The sequence below is a fragment of the Cornus florida genome, unplaced genomic scaffold (genome assembly GCF_030987335.1).
Source record: "Cornus florida cultivar Cherokee Brave unplaced genomic scaffold, ASM3098733v1 CherokeeBrave_3.0.0_Hap2_Chr11, whole genome shotgun sequence".
NCBI lineage: Eukaryota > Viridiplantae > Streptophyta > Magnoliopsida > Cornales > Cornaceae > Cornus > Cornus florida.
Window position 1 is genome coordinate 102,103,496 of NW_026775581.1, and position 27,541 is coordinate 102,131,036.

General features: G+C 36.8%; 3 protein-coding genes across 4 annotated transcripts; all 3 read right to left on the minus strand.

The window, feature by feature from the left end:
- Positions 1-1,298: 1,298 nt before the first annotated feature.
- Positions 1,299-10,497, minus strand: LOC132287094 (3-oxoacyl-[acyl-carrier-protein] synthase II, chloroplastic-like). The gene is made up of 13 exons (XM_059789596.1): positions 9,768-10,497; positions 8,340-8,545; positions 8,059-8,262; positions 7,654-7,764; positions 7,455-7,550; positions 7,255-7,300; positions 7,081-7,160; positions 6,529-6,597; positions 6,258-6,342; positions 5,492-5,646; positions 5,323-5,403; positions 1,731-1,790; positions 1,299-1,530 (listed from the first exon to the last, which is right to left on the minus strand). Exons 1-13 carry the CDS (start codon positions 10,165-10,167, stop codon positions 1,408-1,410), a joined length of 1,716 nt encoding a protein of 571 aa, XP_059645579.1. The 5' UTR covers positions 10,168-10,497; the 3' UTR covers positions 1,299-1,407.
- Positions 10,498-15,277: 4,780 nt separating this feature from the next.
- LOC132285218 (uncharacterized) lies at positions 15,278-19,812 on the minus strand. Of its 2 annotated transcripts, XM_059787386.1 has the most exons (6): positions 19,295-19,812; positions 18,343-18,405; positions 17,530-18,237; positions 16,629-16,862; positions 16,262-16,353; positions 15,278-16,109 (listed from the first exon to the last, which is right to left on the minus strand). In XM_059787386.1, exons 3-6 carry the CDS (start codon positions 18,166-18,168, stop codon positions 15,488-15,490), a joined length of 1,587 nt encoding a protein of 528 aa, XP_059643369.1. In that variant the 5' UTR covers positions 18,169-18,237; positions 18,343-18,405; positions 19,295-19,812; the 3' UTR covers positions 15,278-15,487. The 2 variants fall into 2 exon arrangements, with proteins under 2 accessions (XP_059643369.1, XP_059643371.1); XM_059787388.1 differs by lacking the exon at positions 19,295-19,812 and having other exon boundaries at positions 18,343-19,286.
- A 698-nt stretch (positions 19,813-20,510) lies between these two features.
- On the minus strand, positions 20,511-26,934 carry LOC132281712 (ABC transporter B family member 19-like). The gene is made up of 9 exons (XM_059783387.1): positions 25,975-26,934; positions 25,652-25,706; positions 25,377-25,552; positions 24,696-24,860; positions 24,299-24,594; positions 23,628-23,944; positions 23,246-23,469; positions 21,236-23,146; positions 20,511-20,858 (listed from the first exon to the last, which is right to left on the minus strand). The coding sequence occupies exons 1-9, from the start codon at positions 26,932-26,934 to the stop codon at positions 20,511-20,513; spliced, it is 4,452 nt and encodes a 1,483-aa protein (XP_059639370.1).
- Between the last annotated feature and the right edge of the window lie 607 nt (positions 26,935-27,541).

The following is a 27,541-nucleotide window of genomic DNA, read 5'->3' on the forward strand; positions in this document are numbered from 1 at the left end:
GGTTTTATTATCACCAGAATGAATTTTATATTGATCAACTATTGGAGAATTAATTCAAGCTCTATACTTCACAAGTGTTGCGTTCATTTATAGGAAATGATTCAAGTTAATAATCATGTACAAAACAATCAAAGGTTCAATACTTCAATGGCATCATAGTATGGTTTGATTATAACAGACTCCTTGCTGCTGTTTCTTGGCATTAGCAGGTATATATGGCTTTAGCATTTACCATCAGTCTACCACAATGAGTACTTAAAAGAAGGCATATGGATGCACATTAGAATGTTTGGTGATTGTCATGACAAAAACTTCAGAAGCACAGGCGGGCAGGCGCCGCGCGCGAGCACACACATCAAGGCAACTAAATTTTTGCCATCCATTTCATTGCAGGAAGGTAAATCACTAGGTTCATTGCAATGGTGTCTTCAGGGTATGCAAGTCTCCTTGTTATAGGTATACCTCTTAGGGTCTACCCACAAGTAACAATAGGATACCAGCAGCCTTCTGCAATCTTGAGCCGGCTAAAAATTTGAACTTGCAAACTGTTCAAACTTTACTTAATTACTGTTTTGATGTTTTGTAACTTCAAAAATACTAAAGCCACCATGGATCAAAATCATTTTCTGCGAAACAGTAGATGTGTCCTCTCCAGCTAGTGATGCACGTTACGAAAATGTTGTGATGCAACATTTTCATTAACTAGAGGGGGCATGACACTGTTTCGATGGAGAGGATTTCAGTTCACCCAACTACGTCAACGAGTTTGGCAAAGAGTACCAAGAAGAAAACCACTTGATTAACCAAGGACTTCCATTGGCAGACACAATATAATTTGGAAAAATGTTCCACTCAAGCTCAAGCTTACCTTGCTTTCAATAGTGAAAGAGCCTTCAACAAGCCAAAGTAAGCTGATGACTAGCATTTCCGTTTGTTGTGCTAGTGACCACTTAATATTACTAATCAATATCGACTGAATGTTGATGTCCAATTAAATGCACTTAACATGCTCTGATAAATTTTCAGACCTATTAGGAGAATTCAAAGAAAACCACATTTTTAGTGGGTATCAGCGATATCAAGCACATCATTCAAAATGATGATGACTCGCTCATTGAATGTTCATCGAGGAAACTGCAATGTTTAGAGGTTTAGCCTTCTGCATAAGTTATAATTCCTACAAGATACTTTTGTACTATTTTTTTCTATTATCCCACCCTTCGCTTTCATGGGCATGAAATGTAAACAATCCCGCATTCTCTTTTCCAATATCACATCTATATCTAAAAATGAAAAAGTAGGGGGAAAATACCAAACCTTGCCATGGCTCCTTTTATCAAATTTGTATGTAAGCAGTACAAGTCATGCTAAAAACATTCTTTCATTCATACAAACACATGGTTGAAGTTACTCATCCTTGTAAGGGGCAAACACAATGGATGAGTTGTGTCCTCCAAAGCCAAATGAGTTAGATAGTGCAACCTTTATGTCCAGACGTTCCTTCTTTGGGCCCACCAGCACGTTTGTGTCCTAAATTTGGTATGTTTTTAGCATTAGCATATACCATATATGATAATTTTGAAGAAACATATCGAAATTTTAACAATTGAAGACCTATCTTGATGCAGATTAAACTAGTCAGATAGAATAAGCATTGCAAGCCCTGGGAATGAATATTGCTATATAACACAAATAAATCAGGAGATTAGGGGCAGTTAATATAAACATACCACGCCTTCATCAGGTTTTTCAAGATTGATGTTTGGATGGACCCATCCAGTCTGTATAGCCTATATTTAAAAGGAAACACAGTTCAGAATCAGCAGTAACACAGAGAAAGTAAGAAAACAACAATCAAGTCTGAGTGCACAATCACACTCATATACTGAACATACAAAATAGAAGATGGAAACAAAATTCTTTTCTGATCAAAACTGTTCCTTCACAATACCTTATAAATGAACATGTTCATAACAGCCTAACAAACATGGTTTTCATCCCTTTAAGAATAAATCTGTACCCCTGGTAAGTAAAAGCTTGTGGGTAATGTTCATAAGCACTATCCCATCAGAAGAGGAATTACAGGCATCCGACATATTTGTGTGGAACAGTCTTTACCAGCAGACAAAATAGTTTATAGTTGCAAGAAGCAGAAGCCTAAAAGGGCACTCCACCATATCAAATTCCGTCCAGCATTCACTACCCTTCGTCATTTCCTCATCATTATCGTTTTCAGCGTCAAAAGATTCAAAACTGTATTCTAAAATCCAAATTATGTTTTTTAAAAGAAACACCTATCTCCATAGATCTTGAACTTGGATGTTCTTAACTCATGCAAAACAAATGTCAGCATGTGACTGGAAGCAGCCAAACGAATCCAAAAGGTTTTCCTCTTTGGTCGGTACCTTATGACTTCAAGATTTATGAAAACAGGGTCAGCAACCGCCAGAGCACCATTGATAGACTATACTTTTTGTCATTATACGAAACTTCTGTTGCAACTTGTAGGATATGAATTTAAAAATCAAGAAGGAGTTGAGGCACAACTAGTAATCCACTTTTTTCTTTTATATCTGAAGAGATAAAGCCATCATAGAAGATGAACTTTGTCACCAGACACATTAATTCATAAATCGTAAGAAAGGATTTATTAAACATGCAAGTACAACAAATTATTTACTATTACAAGCAAAATGTACAGATGAGTCACTAAAATGCTGGGTAAAATATACGTAATGGTTTTATTTTCAGCAGACATCCAAATGCTCCCTTAGTAGACCATCTAGAAGGGATTGATTTGTAAAGGAAGATAATAGCAACTGACTTCTCTGACAAGTGGTAACATATAAGAATAGCAGCAGTGACAAACTCTGCTTGTCCAACTAAAACTGACTTCGAATAAACCCAAATTGCACTGTAATGTACATTAGGGAAATGTTAAACCTGAAACAATTTTATGAATGCCATATAATTTCATAAAAGGGTTTGGTCCCATAAAAAAGAGTTCAGACATATTTCAGTTTTCAAAATTTAGGAATCAAAATATAATATAGGTTGGAATAGAATGTGAGGCTTCAATGATTCTCATTAGCTTCTCAATACATCCTAGGTTTTTTTTTCCTTATATTTATTATTTCTCATTCAAAAGAACCACATGTTGTGCCTCACAGCTATAATTCAAGATCCACCATCACTATCTAAATTCAGCTGCATATTTTGTTCCCAGAATTGATGAAACAATCATATCGAAAGTATCCTTTCAAACATTTCATCTGAGCTGATCATTCTTATTAATGCTCCTAAATCAATGTGATGGAAATAATTTCCACCCAATAATACACTTATGTCTTCTACACAAGACACAAATCTAATCACTACGTAGAAGTCGTGATTATTTCAACATAAAATGCTCTGCTCCAGTGATCAGGCAATCATGGATCCATTTCCGGTTGGAGTCCCGGCGACGCCAAAGTCTTGCTACTTCTCTGATCTATTATTTACCTTTCAAAAAAAAAAAAAGAAGAAGAAGATAAAAAGAACCATTATTTGCTAAAAGCTTGTACTTTTCCTCAGAGAAGATCTCTTCCCTTTTCTCTACCTCTTTCTTTCTAGAATTTTCTCATTTTTTACATCAAAAAGATTGCGTATGCTCATCAACAATCAATCTTGTCATATAGTCTTAGCTAACTTGTAAGACATGATCATTATTCTTCTGAAGTTATAGTGTATAGTTCAGTCAACAATCCACTTTAATTTCCACTTTTCCAAACCAACCTTTTAACTTATGTCCAAAAGGCCTCTAGTTCTTGTTCAATGATAACAACCATGCTACTTATCAAAAAAAAAAACAAATTGATAACAACCATGCTATTATGTGGACTTAATTGTGAACAAAATCTAAACCATTGCGCCCGAGTTGATGAGAAATCAGACAATATACAAACAATCTGAATCCATTTTAAAAATTAAAGAGTTATGTTGCAATGACAAAGACAGAAGGCAAAAATTTGATATGCAAAATATTAAAAAATTAACATGGACACGATAGGAAATTTTAATAAACCAATTCAAACTTTTATACAACTTGCACAAACACAGATTCATATATCAACTATATCCTCCTCTCGTCCTTCTACTCTTATAATTCTCCTATCACGTTTCTGATTTGAGATATGGTCCAATTTCAAAGAAGTTCTACAAAGGCCCTCTTTTATATATTCTCTCTTTTTACGGTGATATTTTTCTTTCAATGCTAACACTGTGTCCCAAACCGTTCAGTGTGTTTTCCGCCTGCATTAACTGCATGTTAGCCAAATGTCAAAACTTTGAAGAGCAGTGCTATTGGGCCAAGGAGGCCAGCTGAAAACCTCTGGCCCCTTTGATTGTTAGAAGTGGGGACAAGAGGTCTTCGGCGGGCCTCTTTGGTTATTTTCCTCGGCCCCAAAAGCATTTTCCAACTTTGAAAGCTCTATTTTAAGATTTAAGTGCTTCAGGGGCATGTTTGACATACATAGAAGCATGCATTAAAGGACCGAGTCCCTAACAACTTCCTTGCAGAACTACTTTTGCTACTATGTGAACAAAATAAAGTAGGGCATGGGGCATAGCGCTATTCGAGTTGCTAAAGCTCAATCTGGAAACCCAAAATCATACCTTTAGGTAATTAATTCTCAAACAACATTGGAAAGGAAGTTATTGCAGATAATAGGATCAACAAAAACAGGAATACGTCAAAACATGAAAATCATGACAGCCTGACAACTTCTCAAGCCAGTTCTGTTTCTAATTCCTATTTCCAGACACTTCCGTGCAGAGAACCATGGAAGTGCATATAACCAGCCAAGTAATACGTCCTAGGAAGCCCATTTTTATAACTTTTTATATATAAGCTAGGTTAAGTGGCCATTGCTAGGTGCTATGATAAATACGCTAGGAGTGCTAAACATGTGAATACAGTTTCATGTCTCAGGGCAGATAATGTCAAAGGTTAGATTTATTACCAGTCCACCTTCTCTGCATCCTTGATTAATAGGGACCATGCTGGTAATTACCTTTTATCATATCAACTATGTAATTTTGCATAATATGAAAATTTCATCAATTACAAGGTATGACACAAACAGATTATCCTCACAGTATATAAGTTTGCAAGCTCAAGGATATCATGGAAATAGATCTATCAGTAGTCCTTGGCAGAATTAAAATCAATCCAGATATAAAGAATTATTTTACCGGAAACAACTGATCTCCCAAAGCATGATAAGTTCAAATTATATTAGTTACTTTAAACAACCCGTGTAGCAAAATCCAGGAGCTAATTACCTTAATGGTTGCAACAGCTTCCACAGCACCTGCAGCCCCAAGCAGGTGACCAATCATGGATTTTGTAGAGTTCATTCTTAGCTGCAAGAACATGATATAGAATTAAGCATTCCAGAAAGAAATTGTGAAAAATATAGGGGCTTTAGAGAACATTATGCATCCAATTTACCACTGGATTCTGCCCAAAACACCGAACAATGGCTTCGTACTCTTTTAGATCTCCAGCCTGCGTTGATGTAGCATGCGCATTCACATAATTGACATCTTCTCTGGCTACTCCAGATTGAGCTAAAGCCTTTTCTATGCAAAGAACAATTCCTGTTCCTGATTTCAGGAAGGCAAATAAGCGCCATCAGTTCAAGTTTTCATTAGTGAATCAAATGTTTCCTACCTACACGGTGCATGACTTTTGCGGCAGAAACCTTATGGTCTTACACCCCTTTGGTTGATTTTATCCACTAATTATAATGTTAAGATAAATTGAAATAATGCTTCATGGAAGAACGGCTTAAATCAACAGAAAGGGAGAAAAGGTATAAATAATAGCAATGAAGATGGAAAAGAAATAGGAGAACTAAAGGCTTTCAAAAGTGAAAGCAAATTTTGTTTTTTCTTTTCCCCCTTGAAAATGTGGGCATTCTTGGTTGTTTTCGATTTGCAAACAGACCTGAGTTTCATAAAACATGGGAAAAAAAAAAAAAAAAAAATTCAGTGCCTCCTGCAAAGGCGCATTTTAAGGAAAATTGTCACAAACAAGTTATCCAGCATGGTCCTCAAACTTCTTTTCAACAGCATCACAATTTGTAACCCCATTTCTGAAAGAAAAATTAGTCTGCAAAGATGATACTGAAAAGATCCTAAGGTCCAAACATGAGTGTCAACAAATATTTCAGATTATTTGTCAATTAGCAACAAATAAAGGATAAAGAGCTTACCATCTGGATGAGGTTCAGTCATGTGATAAGCATCACAAGTAAAGCTTCCACCCAGAAACTCCGCATAGATAGTTGCACCTCTTTTCTGTCATATTAATAAGATAAAAGGAATTAAAGCTGATAGGACTTTGGGGCCAAAATTTGGCCAGATAATCTGACTTTCTGCCCAAAATTTTTCATCCAAATGTTTCTCTACTTCCAATCCAGCGGCCTAGTCTGAGTCCAAATTTCAATGTGTTTTCAGTGAATTATAAAGCATGCTTGGAAATACCTTAGCATGTTCTAGTTCTTCTAAAAGCAAAACACCAGCTCCTTCTCCCATAACAAATCCATCACGATTCTGCCAATTGAAAATCAAATCTAATAAGGATTAGGACCAAGAAGAAAATCAGATACGGTAATGTAAAACCTACAATCCTGAATTTCAGAAGTGTCAGCAAATGTCCCCAACATTTTTTCAAATATACCCTGCCATAAATTCGATACTTTCCAAATCAATAAGAGGTTGAATGCAATATTTCATAGATATTATTTTTCCTTTTGATCTTTCTTGAGTTTTCCAGAAGTACGTGGTTAAAGTGACTTTGACTTGCAGCCGGTTAGATAAAGCTTTTTGACAAAGATAATTGCATCAAGTGAATATAAGAAGCCATAATATGATTATATCTCTAGTTCTCTACTAATTTGGCACATGTTATACTACAAAAGACTCACAAAATATATTGATAGTAAGTTGACTAATTCAACTTGCAGAACAGAGTTACTGAAATTCACTTTATTAACATGCTTGAACTAAGATGAAGAAGAAAGTTTGATGCAATACAATATCCCAAGGGCGCGAAGCCTTAGTTGGATCACTATTCCTTTGTGAAAGAGCTCTGCATGCTATGAAGCCTCCCAATCCTGCAATTTTAAGCTCATCATATAAAAATGTCAAGTTCATTCATCATGAAGATAAATAATTAGGACACATCCAGTATGAGATAAGAACTAATACCTATAGGAATAATTGCTGAATCGGAGCCACCACAAAGCATCATATCCTGCAAGTTTCTGTGCATTGAGAACAATGTGGAAGTATAGATGCTTTACTAGAAGAAATTAAATAAAAAAGTATTAAACAAGCTATGAAAAGATTCTAGAAATAACTACAGCTCAGAAATTAACAGAACGTAATGAGTAAATTTAGGCAAATACCGTTTCACCTCTGATAATATGATTGGCTGCATTTAGTATACAGAAGTTGCTCGTTGCACAAGCTGTAGAGATAGAGTAGTTCGGGCCCATCCATCCCTGCAGTTTGGCAATTAGCAAACAGCTACAGGGTTTCAACAACAATTTCACGATCTGTTGAGATTTTATCCTAATCTGCTACTAGCATTGACCTTAGACTTACCAAATCCATTGCAAGTATAGCAGAACCCATGTTGGTAGTAGCGAAAGGTATACAAAAGGGATTCATCTTCCTGTAAGAAACTCGTAAAGCTTCTATTGCATCATGAAAAACCTGATCAAAGTGTACCCAATATATCTTAGAAACACAAGAAGTTGAAGCATTTGACAATGAAAATAGTCGTTAGTTCCTGGAGAAATTTGAATTAATTGATCAGTTTGGAATCAATTCCACAATTCATTCCCCATCTGTGGTTCACATGGTACTGGTTTATAGGCATTGCATCATCCCATTTTGTGCAGGAGATCTAAGCAACAGCTAATGAAAAGAGCTTTGGCTTATTAAGTTTTTACTGTCAGTTTCTGTCTGCGAAATACTGTATTATCATACAAGGTAAGCTAAACTTACCTTCATGCCTCCTAGAGCAGACCCAATCAAAATGCCACATTTAGCTTTGTCTTGCTCGCCCATGTCACCTTCTGCAATCCCACCATCTGCCAATGCTTTTTTGCCAGCTGTGAGCATGTAAAGCATGAACTTGTCTGCCCTCTTACAAAGTTTTGGTGCAACCCATGCATTTGCTGAGAAAGACTTGATTTCCCCTGCAATCCTCTGTAATAAAAAAGGCTAGAATCAACATCTCCACAGAGCTAGTTAGCACAAAAAAAGAAAGTAAAAAAAAAATTTACCGTTGGAAACTGAGCACAGTCAAATGCCTCGATCTCACTTATGCCACTAACACCTTCAAGAAGATTATTATAGAATACATCTGCATCATCACCAATTGGGGTTACGACACCTACTCCTGTCGCAACAACCCGCCTTTTCTTCGTAGGATGTTTCTTCTTTAATGTGGCTTCCTTTGCAGGTTGCACTGCCACAGCCATGGTTTTTCCTAGAAAAATGATAAATTTAGTCTATATGCTCACCATATGGTAGGTATTACATTTACTAAGCATCAATCCATGGCTTCCATCAGCACCATATGGAACAAATCAATAATGGGGGCAAAGAATGTCCCATGGTTGCATTGGTATTGTGGCACCTACATCACCAATCAATTTACTTCTGAACATTTGAGCATCATAACTTGCGCCCGTTTCCAACCAAATCCAATGGTTTACGATAGTGCACAATTACTGGTATATCAATCATTTTCTCTTCAAGCCGAAATGACAAAATAAAGCGCCCAAAATCACAACTCATAAATTAATCTCTAAGCTACCATTTCATAGGTATGAAATGTATAAAGCATTTCTTAACAGATTCCATCAGCAATATATATTATATAGTGAAGATTACTAATTGGGCAGAAGTATGTCTCATGACAACATAGTAACATGGCAACAAGTTCATCAAAATTAATTAAATTCCAAAAGCTTAGCTGTCATAACTTGCATATATTTCCGGCTAATTAATGAGATTAAATGTTGCACAATTACAGGTCCATGGTATCTATCATCATCTCTTCGAGGACAGATGAAAAAGTACACCACCTAAAATCATAATCCCTCCCAATAACTCCTACTAATCAGCAAACCCGGTAAAATTAAATTGAAACCTAAAACCAAAAAATTTAATGATACTGAAAATTTCGCTACTACTTTTCTATCGTTACATGCATTTCAATACTAAACAGTCAGTCAAACTGTGCTAAGCTGTTAGCTCTAATGGTATCTCCCTTGCTTTCCATGTGAAAGATTGCGTGTTCAATTTCCCGAAAGGGTAACTGCAGATGAGTGCAAGTGTCTTCCTTACCACCCCCTTCACACACACACACACACACACTCAAAAACAGAGATGAACAACATATTTGTCCAGCGACCAATATTCAAAACTACAACTTACATAAATGGAATTAGATTATGTATCAAATATCATGAACCAAAGTATCCTTCACAAACATAATTCACAGAAAAATGTTAAAAAATAAATCATATAAAAAATAGCATTCTTCTTTCTTTTTCTTTTTGCTGTTTTGCATATAAAATAGAAGTTACCATTAAAAAAATTATAGCATGCTCTGTAATTAATATTATGACAAACAAGCACACATATAATTAACAATATTGAACCAAAAATAATTCAATTCCAACATCAAATTCATAGGTTAATACCAGAATGGGCATCCCGGTTCATCCGTCTCTGCCTGCGAGTTGCCGGCACCGTCTTCGACCCGAAAAGTGAGAATCCATTATCACCAAAGAAGGCCAAAGAAGATGACAGGCCTTTGGAGCTGTAGTACTCCTGACATGGTTCGAAAGCGAGACAAGAGCGCATCGCATTTTGAATACCAGTTCCACACAATGACGAAACCAAACCAACAGAGAGGTTATCTACACCACCACCATTGCCACAATGAGTCACGGCCTTCCTTCGTCTCGCAAAACAAGCAAGCCTCTTCTGAGATTGAGACATAGATTTTGATTTCAGAGTGATGTCTTTTTCACAAACGACCGACATGCAAGCAGCGACGAGCCATGTACAGAGCGGAGAGGCAACAGAGGAAGCCACCATTGCCGAAATTCGGTATTCTTCAAAGAAACCTCAAATTTGAACAAAATGGAAGAGACCCAAATTGAAAATTTAGTGATCCACAAAGATCTAGCGAGAGATTTGATTAAAACAGAGGGAAATCGAGTACTTGCATTGAATTTTGGAGAGGGTTATAGTGGGTTTTCGGAGAAGAAGTAGAAGAAGATTTGTGAGTTTGGATTATAGAAAAGGGCGAGAAGGAAACCAGAGCTTTCTTGGATGTGAAGCAGTTGGAAACGACTGGTGTAAGTGAACCTGAGTTCCTTCTGACACAGTGAACGCCAAGTGCTGTGTGAGACTGAAACGGAAAAAGACATCAGAGTACGAAATACGAATGGATATATACGTATGGATGTGAATGTGATCAAAAAATAAATAAATAAATAAATAAAAATAATAATAATAATAAATAAATAATCAGTTTTTTTTTTTTTTTTTGTTAGTGAAAAAGTAATATTTTAAAAAAGTTTTAGTCATATAATTTTTTTAAAATAATCATGGGATTAGAGGATAATGATGATGGCGGATAATCTTTTTTACTTTATTTGAACTAAAAAAAAAAAAATTGGAAAAGAAAAAGTAATATGAATGTGAAAATTTTAATCAGCAGTCCGATCAAGGGCGGACTTAAAATTTTAGGTAAGAAGGGGCAAGATTGAAATTTTGTAATAATTTTAAGGGGGCATTAACAATATTTTAGGAGTATATATTAAAAAAAAAAATAACATGGTATATTAATAAAAAATAAAAAATTCAGGGGGCAATTGCTACTAGGACAGTCCCTAGTCCGATTATCTAAGAGTAATTTTTTAAATAGTAATGAATTTTGCTCTAATCTAATTTTATTATAAAATCTTTAAAATTGACATGAAATTACATTTCACAAATCTTTTCACTTTGAACAAAATAGTGTTAAATAATTCATGTTCTTCTTTTTCGGTCAAATGTCAACTTTATGATCCGTTATACTTCATGTAGTAGTAAGAAAAATAAAAATGTCCAAGAAAATTATTATGAAGACTATTCATCTTGGCCGAGATTTTCCTCTCGTCGTAATAAAAAAAAATAAATAAATAAATAAAAGAAAATAATCCAAATAAATTTAAAAATATGCAATTTTCTCATGCTCCTTCCTTGGACTAGGTAACAATTAGGTCAACAATGGGGCAATTGGTTAGCAATAAACCAAGTGATACAAAGAGACAGTTAGTTGTGAAAGCATATAGATATAGGTTGTGAAAGCAAGAAAGAGTAATAGTTGATGATGAGTGCGAACGATTGAAAAATAGTAATAAAATTGGCACCCACCCAACCCCATGAAAAAGTAAACAAGAACCAACATAGAAAAAGAGAGGGGGACTCACACTAGTTCATAACTTCATCTTTTGAATCAATGCTTCTGCCCCCAAATTGACGAAGAGGGAAAGGGTAATTTCAGGTGGACTTTTGTTTTAGAAATGAACTTCATTTTATTAACAATTTTTAGGTATATACAACAAATTTATGTTGATGTGGTTAATTGATAGGATTGTTTAATGGTTTGAATAGGACGTTCATGAAAGATATACTTTAATGGCATGGTATATTATCTGATTCCTTGGTTTACCAAGGAAGGTTTTGCCAACTTCCAACTTTATGAGCACTTGGATTTGTCCAGACATGCCGCATGGCAGCGCTGGCCTTTATAATGAGAACAGACGTACAAGCTTGGGAATTGAGATATTGGGCGCGTTGTGTGGACGGTCAATATAGCACGAACATTTCTATTAAGGTGTCACATTCGTGTTGGATATCGACATTTGTCGGACACTCATTAGATACGTGTCCGACATTTTATATACGTATTCGTAAATAAAAATAATTTTTTATTATTTTGGACACTTTTTCGACACTTCTTGAACACTTCGGTTACACTTTCAAACATTTCTAATATAAACCTATTCGGTAATTTTGAAAATAATATGAACACATTCTAAAGTATTTCAATTTTTTTTTACAAGAAAAATTGACATTATATATATATGATCACAAGTAAAATATTAAATGATATTTGTTCATTTAAAATAGAAATACTGTTAATGACAAAGTAGTGGAATAACTATATATATATGTCATATAAAAGTCATTATAACTCTTAGTATAAAAATTAAAAATAAATTAAAATTTTATAATACTATTACTTAATACTAAATAAATAAAAATTCATATATATAGATGCGTCCAAGTCGTATATGTGTTCTACTTTTTAAAAATTTGACGTGTCAATATATCATCTTCGTATCTTGTGTCCGTACTACATGTACAATTATGTGCACAATATTCAAACAACTTTTAGTAAAATAGCTCCATCATCTTTGAATTGATTTTGGACAGTTATTTATGTTACTTATAGTGGTAGGTTGGTTGAAAATTTTCAATCCCACATAAATTGTTAGAAAGAAATGTCAAACAATGACAATTATTTTTATTGCTTAGGTTGAATTTTTTTCCATCACACATAAATTGTTAGACAAAAATGTCACCCCATACAACCCAATCCGAATCTAGCTCATATTCAAATGCAGAGCAAGTGGGGTCATGGTCCCTCCAAAAATTAACATATAGTATGATAGTAATAATGGGGGAGCTATCTTATATATTAGCCAATCTTAATTGAGTAACCTAACATATAGATATAGTGTCATATTTAATCACACACATGCATATATTGATTCAAGTTTCGTTCGTATCTTGATCCCTATATTCGTCTTCTATTGTGAAAGTTGTACCATGGCATATATAAAAATGAAGATTTCACGTTAATGATGTTTCAATTCTTATCTCTATCAATTAAAAATGTTTAGGACAGTCTGGGCTGGGCTTACTTCTAAAAGGGTCGAGCTTGGGCTTGCTTTTACAATCTGGTGTGGGCAGATCAAACTGATCTTTTTGTCAAGCTTCAGGCCCAAGCTTTACAGATCCTTTGCAGCATCATGCATATGTCAGTTAGGATTGCCCTCTAGGGTTTGTCTTTCTAGTTTCTTCTACAATTTGCTTCTAGGTTGTTTTTCCTTTCTCTTCTTTCATTCTACTTCTAATATAGTCATGAAGAAATACTGAATATGAGATGATTCACTATGCAGTAAATATCTGTTGGAAGTATTTGCTTTAAAGACTAACAAAAATTATGATTAGTATTTTAAATGTAAAATAATGAAATCATGTAAGCCCTAACAAAAATTAAGCTCTCTCTGCAATTTTAGTATATTACTGTATCTCTCTTTATGTAATTTTTGTTTTCTTCCCTAATGAGGGTATCCCTAATCTTCAAGAATGCCAGGTAAGTTTAAAGTTTAGAAAAATCCCATTAGACGGGCCAGAGGTAAAAGTAGTGAACTCTGCTACAACTACATTAGATTGGCTTTCCTAGGGATGAGGACGAATCAGACTCTCTGGAGATTTGACAGTAAAGTTTGAACTTGGATTTCCCTCGAGTGCCATCCAGTGCATAGAGGAGGGTGAAAATCACTCCACATGGAGCGTCTACTCTGCCGACCCATGTGGGGGTGACCCCACCCTCCCCTGTGCAAGAGATGGAATCCTAATTCATGAGTCCCAAGAGGAGGGATTAGATTAAAACCCAAGAAAATGGAATGAGTGGTCAAGAACCACATCTAATGCAGCGGAGTTCAATACTTTTACCTTCCGGCCACAGGTCTGAGAGTAACAGGTTCAGAGAAACAAGGTTGTTAACTAGGGAAAAAAAAGAAAGAAAAAAAAACAAGGTTGTTATGCTCCTGGTACATATATGTATATTTGGAACATGAGCAGCATTACTCATGAAATTCATAGCAGACAGAATGGCTTAAACTTCTGCAGCCAAATTTCTCAAAAAAATTTCAAATACTGGCTGAATTCGGATTATTCTTTTTTTTGAGCTTCTCTAATTCCTTCTCATTTAACTTTTAACCAAATTTTTTGGAATTGTTTTCTATGATTTATGTCTAGAGGACAAGGTGCAAATATGAATATAAAGTGTGCAGTGTAACTTAAAAATTGTGAAGTGAAGGTTGGATATTGGATTTGGCTGGTGAGTTTAGTCATCTGATCATAAAACCCTATGGTGGGTGGCCTGCTTAGGTTACATCATCTATTAGATTTCATTGTTCAATGGAATTACTAGCAATTTCACCACTTTTTTTTTGGCAGCCAAACTTCAACAGTCACTGAACCAAAACTCATTAGTCTTAACTCACCATTGGATTTGCTTAAAGAACACAACATAAATGTTTGATTTTGTAAGCAAACCTACAAGATCAACCACCTATCTCACCAACAAAATGCTCCCAAACCCACAATTATATTTTACTCTTTGTGTAATGCTATATATAAGTACTTTTATCCCTTCATTTAACCGTGTTTCTTTCCTCTAGGTAATAGGAGGCATGTTTTATGTACAGGATATGTTTTTCCTTGAGTTCAGTCTTCTGGGCCTAGTTGTTGCAGGATTTCTTCTTTGATTGAAAAACTAGCAATCATGAAGCAAATATAAGGAATGGGTGATCCATGCTGGAGAAGCAGGGCACATGCTAGATTGCTCGGACATTGATACGAGAATGTTGCGTGTGCTCTTGCTCTCCAGCTCGGGCCCTCTCCTATAATAACACAAACAAAGAAAAATCAGGGATTGCACCAGGCAATGGAGGTAAGTTTCTAATTAGTATGTGTTTTAATATGAATATTTCTAATTAGTATGTGTTTTAACATGATCTATTTGAACCACCACATCATTATCATGACATTAACATTATGCTACTACTTTACTTCAAATCTTAAGTTCTATATGTCATTTTCATGGTGCTGGTGGGGCTAGACAAAAGAATATTAGGTAGCCGGCCGGTGATGATGGAGTTGGAGGAAAGAAACATTTGGTAGCTGGCCACCTCAAACAAGTTACAATGAAGCTTTCAAATCAAGTGGGACAAACCTGTTGTCTGTATCATTTGGGTGGACGTTCCATTTAGAATAAAAGAGAACTTTGAACCTTCAGAGAGAGGAACACTTCGCTTTTTCCTTCAACATGAGCATTAAACCAAAAAAAAAAGGACCACTGAAGGGAAAATTTGGAAATGCTCAATTTGAGATTTAAATGGCCTCATTATTTTCTTATACAAAAAACACTTCTTCATATATAGATGATCTGCATTCCAGGTGACCTTGAATTTCACTCGAGGAACTTTAGCAATCAAATACAAATTAAATATTATAAATTATTTATAAATACCACGTGACATAAATTGTATGACAATCTACTTGTCTTGAATCAAACGCGATCAGATCGGCTCTCTAGAGCTGATGCAGCCGAGTCCACATGAAGAAGCAAACACGAATACACTTTTTGCTTCAAACGGTCAACAGTCTCAATTAATCCTTTTTTCTCTGAGGTCAAGTTGCCTTTTAGTTTATCCAACCATTCATTTGCTTTCTTAAGCTGAGATAATGTGACAGCAATATGGTTGTCCGGTTCCATCCGCCGTCCCACACTGTCCTTTCCTCTCTTTTCCTGCGTACCCACACGAAAACCAGCATCAAGTGCTCCTTCCAAGAATTTCAAAAACCAGGATTGTGTTTCAGTTAGCAGAATCTCTCTAAGTTCTTTGATATTTTTTGAACAATCTCCTTTTGCCCACTCTAGTTTCTCAGCACCACTTAGCTCTACTGATGGATTTGGAGACTTCAATGTACTCTTACCACGTCCAAGACCTCTCTTTTTAATGGATTTCTCCGTGTCTTGAGCTGAGGAGTTATTAGAGAAATTAAGTGGTTTATCCTTAGATGGGGTTGTGACATTTGGTTGGTTGATGAGCTGGTGGAGGATGAAGAACTTGGTGAGAGAGAGGTGAGGGTTCTCAGGCGAGGCAGATGAGCACAGATCGGCAAACATACTGAAAGAAAAGATTGAAGTAAGAATTGTATTGAAGGAATTTAATTTTCTTTATTTCTAAGCAAGGAACCATTCATTGTTTCTGAATGTGATATCACTTTGCAGATGTTTGATGATAGGCTGACAGGTTTTGGAACAAGTAAGTACACTTACCCGAGGCACTTGACAAGAATTGCAGTCGTAGTTGCTTCTCTATGAGCTTCTGCTGCTACCAGAGAAGCTAAGTTTCTCCTCCTAAGTATCCCCTTGTAGTAGCAATAGAAGATCAGAAGTATCATTACATTGTAATATTTTCATTGATTCTGTCTATTAGTTTTTACATGTCGAGAAAATTAGCAAAACAATGTTATCATTTTTCTAACAAATTAGCAACCATTAATTGTTGTAACAAGGCAAAAGAATTAATTCATTTGTATGAAAATTATCATTACAATGCAATTGTTGGGCATAACAACATAATATGAAACAGGCACCATATTGATTGATTCTGCGAAAGGAGTGGATGAGATGAGAAAAATACCTTCCCAGGCTTCAAAAGCTTGGCAGGCAGAGAGGACCAAGATATTTCCTCAGATGATTGATTTTTATCTTTACTCTTTGACAAACCATTCGAGTTCACATTTTCTTGTTTACTTGTGCGCTTTGTCGTCGTGACTTTCAATGGTGCCAAGGTCTCCTTGGTGTCAGATACTGTAACATCTGGATGTGGCTTGCCTGCATCAGGGCGATTGATGGAAGGAGTTGTTGATCGTGTCTGTAATGCAAGTATGAGTGATTGTCACTAAATGGATCAATTTCTGTAATATATAAAAAATTATGAGTTGCAATGTGTTGTCCTTTTAGAGGCTCCATCTGGGATTAAGGAAAAGCAAGATCCTGAAACGGTTACATAAACTCGAAGAACTAGTGTCTGTAACACAAGTAAATTGAATTCTTGTCATTTACAACGTATGTTAGATGGAATGCAGTGGATTGAATAATTTGGGCTATAATTCTCTCTTTTTCTCATATTATTCTGAAAACTTGAATGAAAGATCATGCCAACGTCACAAACACATTAAACTTGTCTGATGCAATGTTATTTACCCACACTTTTTCCCTTAATTTTCCATTTAAACAAACATAAAAAAGTTCATATTCAACAAGAATTAGAAATCTATTATACTAAACAAAAATAAGGTCACAATCTTAGACAAAATTAGTATAACATGTACTCATGGTGCAAAGACAGAATATCACTTATATAAACTCATGGTTCACAATCGATCCCATTGTTCTATTTAAATTATCTTTCAATAGTTCTAACACTGTTGTATGACTTGTATCATGCCATATTCAAGTGGGCTTAACGAGGTCGAGATTGAAAAATTAGATTCTTAGATGAATTTAGATTGGACCAAAAAAAAAAAGCTAGATCATACCTGACCTTTAAGCTCATGCTGTTTGCCTTTTACAGCTCCAACCTTCTTACATGCTCCACCAATCTCATTCTCGTTGCCTTTTCCACAGATATTCGAATCAGCTCCATTTAATTTTGTATTCGATGTTAAGACACCCTGCATGTACCTAGATGCAACGCTCGCCTTCTCCTCTTTGATAACAAATTTCTTTATAGGATTCTCCTCTTTGGTTTCTGACAATTCACTCAATTTTGAATCTTCCTGATCAAATTGGATGGGGCCCTCGGACGTCTCTAAGATTTTCATCAAGTCCTTGGGGTTACCCACAAATGGATGTCGTCCTGAAACCGGCCTCACCCCAACTAGAACAGGAACCAAATTTCCAGATTCCATCCTGTCCACATAGAAGAATTGGCCTAGCTGCAGCTTATCATTTAAGATGAGCTCATTATCTTCCTTTGACAACGAGACATATGTTGAATGGGAAGAATCCGATATTTTTATGAAGAATCCATGGTTTGGCCATAGTTCTGGACCAGTTAAGGCCGGGACAATGCTGATCACTTGTAGAAGGACAGATCGATATTCACCACGTACTTTTGCACCAGAATTCATTCCCTGAAGAAGTTTAAGTAGTACTCCGGGTGTCAGGGATGCCATTTGTATCTCGTTTTCAATGTATGAACTCTCAAAGGGAATTCCCAGTTTGTACAGATTTCAAAAGTCCACCTGATCAATGACCAAAATATTAGTAAGTGTATCTGATAAATATCAATCACTGCATATCAAATTGAAGCATTATTTTTGAAAAAAATTTGTATAGAAAATACTCACGATTATAGGGTCATAGGGATGTCTAAGAACAACCTTCCATGCTCAGTGAGGCATTTTAAGAAGCTGGTGGAAGAAGCATTATGAAAAACTCAACGCGATCAATGCGAGGATGAGGGTTTGAGTCTAAAAGCAGTATAAATAATGTCAAGTTTGTCTCCACTCTTCCTCTCCAAGAATCCCATGTTGGTGGGAGCAGTATCCAGAACTTTGTGAGTCTTATACCCTTATTTTCAAACTAACAATTAAAGCAACTATGATAACAAAACAATTAAGACTCGCATATATGTTATAACAGAATCAAAATTTAAATTCACTGAATCCTCTTTGACATCATTTAATTTCCATAGGAGGAACAATTGTCCCCTCCATTTGTTACATTTATATTCAAAAACTAACATCAACTTCATTAAATTCTTGCTTAATAATTACTCACCAAATAATGTCTTTCTCAATAAGTCCATGTAGAGTACTTTAAAGTCTAAATTTCTAAGTTTAAATCAACCTAAGAGATGGTGCATTTAGTAATTAGCCCTTTTAATGTGCCAATAAAAAATGATAATAAAGAGAGAACTCTGATTTCAGATCATAAAAAAACAGTGTTTTTTATACATTGTCCCATTGGGATCTAAACTATTGAGCTGAATGTCATATAGTTATCTGAATTTTTAATGAAAGAAATTTAAAAAGAAAGTAGAAATGTGGATTGACCTTGACAAAGGGAAAAAAAAAAAAAAAACCTAATAAAGTTAGAGAGAGAGAGAGAGAGAGAGAGAGGTGATGCTTCATGAATCATACAATATATGCTGTATTGACTAAATTATCACAAGGACACATAAAAATCTTGGACTTGCATAAAAAGTAAGGCTGCATTTGTCTACATTAGTGTGGCATATATAAATATATATATATATATATAGAGAGAGAGAGAGAGAGAGAGCAGTGTGATGGTTACCTGAGAGAGGAAGCACAGAGCTCCAAATGGGGGAGAAGACAGAAGAAAAAACAAAGAGGTGAATATGTGAAGTAAAGAAGTTGTGTTTCATAGAGAGAAAATGATAGAGAAGTTGAGTTTCACAACAAAGTGGTGTGATTGAAATTGGCAAAATATTGTGATGCCCAAAAGAACATCTCTATAGCTTTGCATAGCAGGCACGTAACCACAACTTCTCTTGCCTTTCAAGCCAAGTGACAATAGAATATGTCCATGGATTCATCCTGTGATACGAAATGACAAATATGTCCCTTGTGTGGATTAGTGTTTTGGGGTTATGTTTAGCAATTTGAGTGGGTAGATTGGTCATTGGATTAAGGAAGAGGGAATGGAGCTACTGGAAAGGTAAGGAGATTGCACTGTCCTAATCTTGTGTTTACTTTTAACATTATTACAACGGCTAGATTGATTCAATTGTACGTTTTGCTTCAAAAAGAAAATTTTATATGGATAAGAGCATGTTTTGTTCATGTCTTTCTTTAATCTTAGGTCAATATCCAGTACTAGTCCAGCCGATACAAGATTTTCGAAGAAAAATACTAGAGATAATTTTGTTAATTTGCTCAACCTACGTACCAAAGACTCTAATTCAATGGTATCTCCTCTAATTCTCAAATGGAGAGATTGACCACCTACTAGGTGTGAATAGTCGCTTCATACCCAAAAAATTAAAATAAAATAAAATAAAATGAACAAGATATCCTTTCAATATCAGTTCATATTGGCCATGACAAAGTTTTACTCGCAGTCCATTCTTCCAATATTAGTACTCAAAATTTTTACTTCTTAATCAACTTAAAGTGGTTAAAGCCATTGTAACTCAATCGTGCAAATTATGACTAAAAACGAAGGGGAATGATGCCTTTGAAGCACAAAAGAAAGGACCTTTGCATACTATAACGGGTCCCTATTTGCTTGATATTTACACAAAAGTTTAGTTTGATTAACAAACTTAGCATTCACTTCAAAACAAATGTTCCATGGAGTCGAGAACTACAACTTTTGAGTAGAAATTAAACTTCAATGTGGCTTATCGAGTTGTTTTGAATTTGAGCACACTACATTAAGTTGGCTAAAATGAAACCCATAAGATGGTGGGTTATTTACATTCACTCAATGTTTAACAAAATTGAGCTGCAAATCTCCACATACATGTATGTACATACCAGGCAATCACTCAAGAAAAAGCATTTGCTTCTGTTTCTGAACGGACCAGACTAGCATAGATGCCATCAAGATGGGAAGCCATGAGTGTATCATGGCTTCCATACTCCGCCACTGCACCATCCCTAACAACCGCTATGAGGTCAGCTTTTCTGATCGTTGAAAGCCGGTGGGCCACCACAATAGTGGTGGCCCGCTTGGAAATCTTCCCCAGTGCATTCTGGACGTGCTGCTCTGATTCCAAGTCCAAGGCACTGCTAGCTTCATCTAGGAGTAGCACACTTGATTTCTTCAGTATTGCCCTTGCAATCGCGATCCTTTGTTTTTGGCCACCCGATAGTTGGGCCCCACTCTCACCAACCTATTAATGATAATGAAAGAAGCAACAATCAGGATAAGAGAAATGCTTTGGACAGTTATGACTGACAACTACCCAATCAGGATTAGTGCCACTCGAAGGATGACATGCCCATAAAGCCTTGGGATACTATTAAAGTCTATCATGAGACGCTCTCACCTTGAACGTACCATCTCAAATATTGCATTGACAGGCTTCTCTTAATTCAATGACTAAGGAGGCATGTTGGTGGTGAGAGTAGTCACTTTATGCAAATAATGTCTAAAGTTGGGTATGTAATTTATGTGATTATGGCCTTCAATTTGTTTGGTATTGCCTAAAAGCTAAGGATTCATATGAATTGAAATGGAGTTTCTATACTTCCAACTCATTAGACATACCTGTGTTTCATAGCCCTGAGGGAGGCCACTAATGAACTTGTGAATGTAAGCTTCCTTTGCAGCTTCTTCAATCTCACTCCAAGAAGCATTCGGATTTCCAAATGCAATATTCTCCCTTATGCTCCCAGCAAACAGTGCAGGCTCTTGACCCACCAAAGCTATTTGCCTTCTCAGCCACTTCACATTAAGCTCCTTCAAATCCACCCCTCCCATGAGTACCTTCCCTCTTATTGGATCATAAAACCTCTGTATCATCCATACCACAGTTGATTTTCCAGAACCACTTCCTCCTACCAGGGCCACCCTGCTCCCACCTTTGACCTTCAGACTGAAGTCCCTCAAAACAATCACCTCAGGCCTAGATGGATATGCAAATGTTACCATCTTGAACTCGATATCAAATTGCTTCGACCTGTCAATCTTCCTACCTTTCTGTTGATCATTGCTTATCGATGGTCTACGATTAATGATATCAAAAACAGCAGGTATAGCAGATGGGGCCATGGAAGTATCTGGTGCAAGGCCAGCTAGTTGTCCAACAGAGAATGAGCTCAGGACAAGTATTAGAAATATCTTGTATACATCCCCAAAATTTGTCTTGTCTAGTTTTACAAGGTAGGCTCCAAACCAGAGCATTAGAGTATAAGCTCCATACATTGCACCTTGAGAGAATCCAAGGGCTAGCCCAAGAACTTGTGACCTTCTAACCGATGTTTTCTGTGGCTCGGATAGAGCTCGATCAAAGGAATGAACTATCTGTTGCTGAGTTGAAAGTGTCATCACTGTCCTTATATTTGATACTGCACCTGCAGCTATATTGCTAGCTTTGGCATAAGAAGAGTTATCCAATTTAGGCCCAATGTTAATGATCAGGCTGAAATAGCTTGCACCAAGTGTGAAGGGAGTGAGAGCAGTGGCCAAGAGGGTTAGTCTCCATTCGAGAAGAAATGACACACCAAGACCAACAGCAGCAGAGCTCAATCCCATCAGTAAGACTGAGAACCGATCACCAAGAACTGACCGGAAACTGATGCAATCAATTGAGAGCCTTGATACTAGTACTCCAGTGGAATTCTCGTCGAAATCAAACCAACCTGGTTCTTGTTTTAGTATAGCTTGGAATAAGAAATCTCTAACCCTCTTTGTGAGCCTTGTCCCTGCCCAACCGCAGAAACCTTGTTGGCCTGTCATGGATATTGTGCACCCAAGGCCAAGGCCAACCAGTGCCAAGCAGAGGTACCCAACTTCCCTTTTCATCTTTGATGCATCTGGGTAGAAGTAGACTTTAAGTGCTTGGCCTAAAACTAGAGGAAAGATGGAGAGAATTGCACCTGCTAGCATACCCAAGAGTAATCCTATTAGCAGCATGGCTAGCTCTGGTCTCTGCAACTTCCATACCTCTTGAAGTCTAAATTTCTTCTGCTTTGCTCCTTTTTGTTCTTCCTCCTCCACTTCATAACTTTCTTGCATTGATTTTAAGTACTTTGACCGTGAGATTTCATAGACATCATTAACTGATTTCTCATACACGGAGAACTCGGCATCCCTTTTACTATCCATTTGCTTTGGTACAGGCTTTGAAACTGCTTCTGAAGCGAGCTTGACAAGTTCATAGTAAGCCCCAGCATTTTTCATGAGCTGGTGATGGTCCCCAATCTCAACAACAGAGCCGCAGTCAAGAACTGCAATTGTGTGAGCATTTCTTACTGTTGCTAGCCTATGGGCAATGACAATGGTGGTTCTGCCAATAGATATCTTGTCAATGGCCTGCTGGACCATGGACTCAGACTCGGGGTCCAGGGCACTAGTGGGCTCATCTAACAGAAGGATCGTAGGATCTTTAATCATGGCTCGAGCCAGAGCAATTCTCTGTTTCTGACCACCTGAGAGTTGGGTTCCTTTGTCTCCAACCTGCCCAGAAGGGGTGAGTCAAGTGATCAGACATGGATATGTGGATGCTATGTGCAATTCATGCATAGACAGTTTCTCATTTGTGTGTATTATATGTACCTGAGTATCATAGCCTTGTGGAAGACCACTGATGAAGTTGTGGGCACTGGCAGCAACGCAAGCAGCAGTGGCCTCTTTCCTTGTGGAATTCTCCTTTCCCATCATCACATTTTCTAGTATGGAGGAGGCAAAGAGAACTGGTTCCTGACTCACCACACCTATCTGACTTCTCAGCCACTTAATTTGCAGTGTCCTTAAATCGTGACCATCCAATGTGATCGATCCTGCCAAAATAATTTGAAACTTAACCAAATCAGGAATTATATGAATACCCATCTGAGAATACTCCAACTAACATCAATGGACTGAAGCCATTTTGACCGTTGATCTCTTTTAACCATCCCTGCATGATATTATCACCTTAGAAATATAATATGCTTACCATTGGTAGGATCATAGAATCTCTCTATAAGAGCAAAAATGGTGGACTTGCCACCTCCACTGGCACCAACCAATGCAAGTGTCTTTCCAGATGGAACTACAAGATTGAGAGAGCGAAGAATCGGAAGAGTTGGACGAGAAGGGTAAGCAAAAGTTACATTTTTTAACATGATCTTTCCACGTACACTAGAGAGCCTCCTCCCCTCAGGACTGTAGGGATCAATCTCTGGAACTCTATCTATAATTTCAAACACTCGGCTAGCTGCTACAGTTCCTTGTGTGAATTGAGCAAAATATGATAGTGACAATGCCAAGCCCCTGCAGAAATTGTATACATTTTTTCATTCTTCACTAATCAACTAATATTAATAAAGATCAATATTTAACTCAATATGTATGAAAATTTGATGGAAGGTGTTCCCTTCAACCAACAGTATTTCTAATTCTGGCTTGTTAAATTAGTCATAGCAATCTCTAAGCACATTCAATCTCCTGTTCTTTTGGTCTCCATGGCACCTCAGTGACATGAGAAATCATTTTCAAATCGTTGTTTCGCTTGTTCCACAAAACTCTTTCTTTTCTAACTTGCATGTGATATATATAAATATATATATATATACACACACACACACACACACACATATAGAGAGAGAGAGAGAGAGAGTTCATTACCTCCCTCCTACATTGACACCAAAGAAACAAGCAATGGCTGCACCTCCAGTGATGTCTTTCTTGGCAACCAAGATTGATCCGTACCAGAAAGCCAATGCCCATGTGGAATAAGTAACCAGATATATAACTCCCATCCCTGCACCCTTGGCGAAGCCAATCTTCGCCCCAAAGGGCGCCGATTTCTCCAACAATTCACCATATCTTGCAGCTAAATGATCCTCTGCCACAAAAGAAAATACAGTTCTAATTGCACTTATGGCTTGCTCTGCAATTCCACCAGCTCTCCGATAAGAGACCTTTAAAACAAAACAATTTTTTTTTTTTCAGGAAATTAGGGAAAATAAATTAACTAAAAATTTATATGAGTTTCTATAGTTGGCTATTATTTGCCTCTCACCTCCTCTTTTGCAGTTAGGCCAACATATACAGCCTTATAAGCAAGACCACAGAACATGGTTAGTGGGGTGACTGCAAGAACTGCCAGAGAAACCTTCCATGACCTTTGAAAACCAACCACATAACCACAGATGAAGGTAAATATGTGATGAACGAAGTGTGCCATCTGCAATTTGAAAAAAATATATATTAGACAATTAATATAAACGATCCGTGCAAATTAATGTATCACTTGGCCCTCCTTATGAAGAAAATGACTAGAAGTATATAATGTAATTTGGAAGTTTGAAGTAACTACAGGAAAGAAAATGACCAGAACCAAAGCACATAATGGGATTTTGTTCAGATTTAGTAATAGAAAAGTAATGTCACTGACAATAAAATTCCTAAAAGTAGAATTCTTGGAGAAACTAGAAGATAGATCTGTTCGTAAGGTTGATAAAGAAGTATTTATCTGAAGTTACACTAATGAAAATTTTGCCTTTGTTTTTAAATGCGCACCCTAGTCATCTATAAGAAATTCTAGACTTGTTCCAAATAAATTATTCCTTGAAGTTGTTTTCCTCAATATTTTCATTTGGGGGTAAACTCATATTATCATGAACTAAACTACAACCTACCTAAAGGATCAGATAAAAAAAAAATTAATAATAATAATAAAAAAATTACTATTAAGATTAACCTTTTCCCCCATCACTTCTTGGATTTGTGCAACATCACTTGAAATTCCATGCATGATATCGCTGGTACTAATTTCTGTGTCGAAAAAGCTGATATCCTGTCTCAGAACTGCTCGCAGGTACTTTGTTCTTATTCGATGAGCTGATCGCTCCCCCACCATTCTCCAACAAGTAATCTCTGCCAATCCAATGATCCCATCAATGTGATTAACAAATTTCCCTCTAGATTAAAATTTGATAGACTCCATGAGAGAGAGCGAGAGAGACTTCTACTTACCCATGTATGCTCCAACCACCACAATTGCTGATAATCCAGCCATAAACAGACATATCTGAACATCATATGCCAACAAATTTTATATATGAGTCAAAAGCAGTAGTAATTACACATCACTATTATTATTATTATTATTATTAATACAAGCACATTACAGACTTCAAATAATTATTTGCTAAATCATTGACAGTCTTAAAAAAAAATCAAATCCTCTAGTCAACAGAACAAGAAAAGCCATACAAAAATTATAGTCTATGGACTCCAAAATCATATAATGTATCAATGTATTCTTCCTGCAAAGATACCAACAATACAAATCATACCTTTTGCACATCATTCATCATCTTGGTGTTGTCAGTGTCCCTAGCAATTTTGTCCACAAAGTTACCAAAAAAAAAAGAGTACCAAGGAAGAGACCCTCCATTTATCAGAGCTCCCAAACAACCAAATAACACAAGAACCATATCCAACTTTGTTGAATACTTGAATAAGCTGAAAAGTCCAAGTGGCTTAGGTGCCACTCCATCATCCACGTCATCTTCTTCATCAGACTCCCGATCCATGTCGTCGTAACCATCATCACCCCTATAGTGATGGCTGCTTAATTCCCTACCACCATCAACATGGTGGCCATGTTTCTCATAATGCCCACCATGATCATGCATCATCCCATGATGACGATTATGATGATGACCATGAGCACCATCCCTACCATCCCCATCATCATCATCGTCCTCATAATCAGTAAAACTAAGATCATCCTTCTGAGCTAAAGGACCTCCATGTCCACCACTAGTCCCCTCCTTAGCAGTTGCCAAGCTTGAAATCTTATGATGGGACTTGGTACTAAATGCACCAGAAGCATAACTTCTTCCAAGAACCGAGCTTTCACCATCTCTAGCAACATAGCTCCGGAGTTCAAGCCTCTCCGAAGGCACCACATCATAGCCAGAAGTACGCGAAAGGTAATAGTCATTAGCTGACCGCCTGAATACGCCACCATTTGATGCCGGTGTGGCCACCACCCACGGGCTAAGTACTGCACCTAGGTCGCGACTGTCACGCCACCCTGTTGGCTCAAACTGCCATGAAAGCTCGCCTTTCCACGACTTATCATCCCCGGAGGCAAATGGATTAGCCGGAGTAAGGTTCCATAGCCTACCTGGAGTGGGATAGTGGGAGCTGGATGCAGTGAAAGAGTGAGAATTGTAGCGAGAGCTAGGTGTAGGGTGGCGACGCCTGGCAGAGACAGAGTGATCTGTTTCAAAGGAGAATTCGGCCATGAATGGTAGTGTATGAAAGAGAGGTAAAGGGTATGAAGAGAAAGGACTAAAAGGATGAATATGTCATGAACAGAATTGAAACTGAGTCATGAGTAGTTTGTCATAAGAGTCTAGCTTAGTTTAGGAGTCAATGTACTTTGATCAATCCGTCTGTTTAGTAGTATAACTTGGTTGGACTAATGTACAAAACACGGCCCTAAGAATATCAGACTTTTCCTCGTGTCTTTGTTACAACATTTTCTTGGTGTAATATATAGTTTTAGATTAAACAATTCAGTCTATAACTCATAGCTATCATGTGACAAAAAAAAGAATGATCATCCCATTAGTGTGAGCTGTGGATGTTCATGAACATATTTAGCTTACACCGTCATTAACATCACAAAATTTTGGAATAAGTTAGTTTATATGATACCAAAGCAAGCAGGTTGGAAGGGTGGTGTTGTCAGTTGTCAATCATATGTATCTGTTTTTGTGATAGGCCGGCTGTCGTTAATGCCGGCGAATTGAGAGTGCATTGTGTGATTCAGAGTAATTAATTTATTGGGTAAATGCTTCATAATAAAGAATAGCCCGGCGAATTGAGTGCGCAAATGATTGGCATTAT

Bases quoted from the DNA above. Each gene is read 5' to 3' on its own strand.
- LOC132285218 (XM_059787386.1), bottom strand. From the start codon at position 18,168: ATGGCATCCCTGACACCCGGAGTACTACTTAAACTTCTTCAGGGAATG. The intron at 16,863-17,529 runs GTATGATCTAGC...CTTGCATTACAG, and splicing joins AGCATGAGCTTAAAGGTCAG to ACACGATCAACAACTCCTTC. The intron at 16,110-16,261 runs GTAAGTGTACTT...CTTTTCTTTCAG, and splicing joins ATTCTTGTCAAGTGCCTCGG to TATGTTTGCCGATCTGTGCT.
- LOC132281712 (XM_059783387.1), bottom strand. From the start codon at position 26,934: ATGGCCGAATTCTCCTTTGAAACAGATCACTCTGTCTCTGCCAGGCGT. The intron at 25,707-25,974 runs GTATGATTTGTA...TATGATGTTCAG, and splicing joins TGATGAATGATGTGCAAAAG to ATATGTCTGTTTATGGCTGG. The intron at 23,470-23,627 runs GTAAGCATATTA...TTATTTTGGCAG, and splicing joins ATTCTATGATCCTACCAATG to GATCGATCACATTGGATGGT.
- LOC132287094 (XM_059789596.1), bottom strand. From the start codon at position 10,167: ATGGTGGCTTCCTCTGTTGCCTCTCCGCTCTGTACATGGCTCGTCGCT. The intron at 5,647-6,257 runs GTAAGCTCTTTA...TCCTGAAATCAG, and splicing joins GACTGAACCTCATCCAGATG to GAACAGGAATTGTTCTTTGC. The intron at 5,404-5,491 runs GTAAATTGGATG...ATGTTCTTGCAG, and splicing joins GTTTTGGGCAGAATCCAGTG to CTAAGAATGAACTCTACAAA.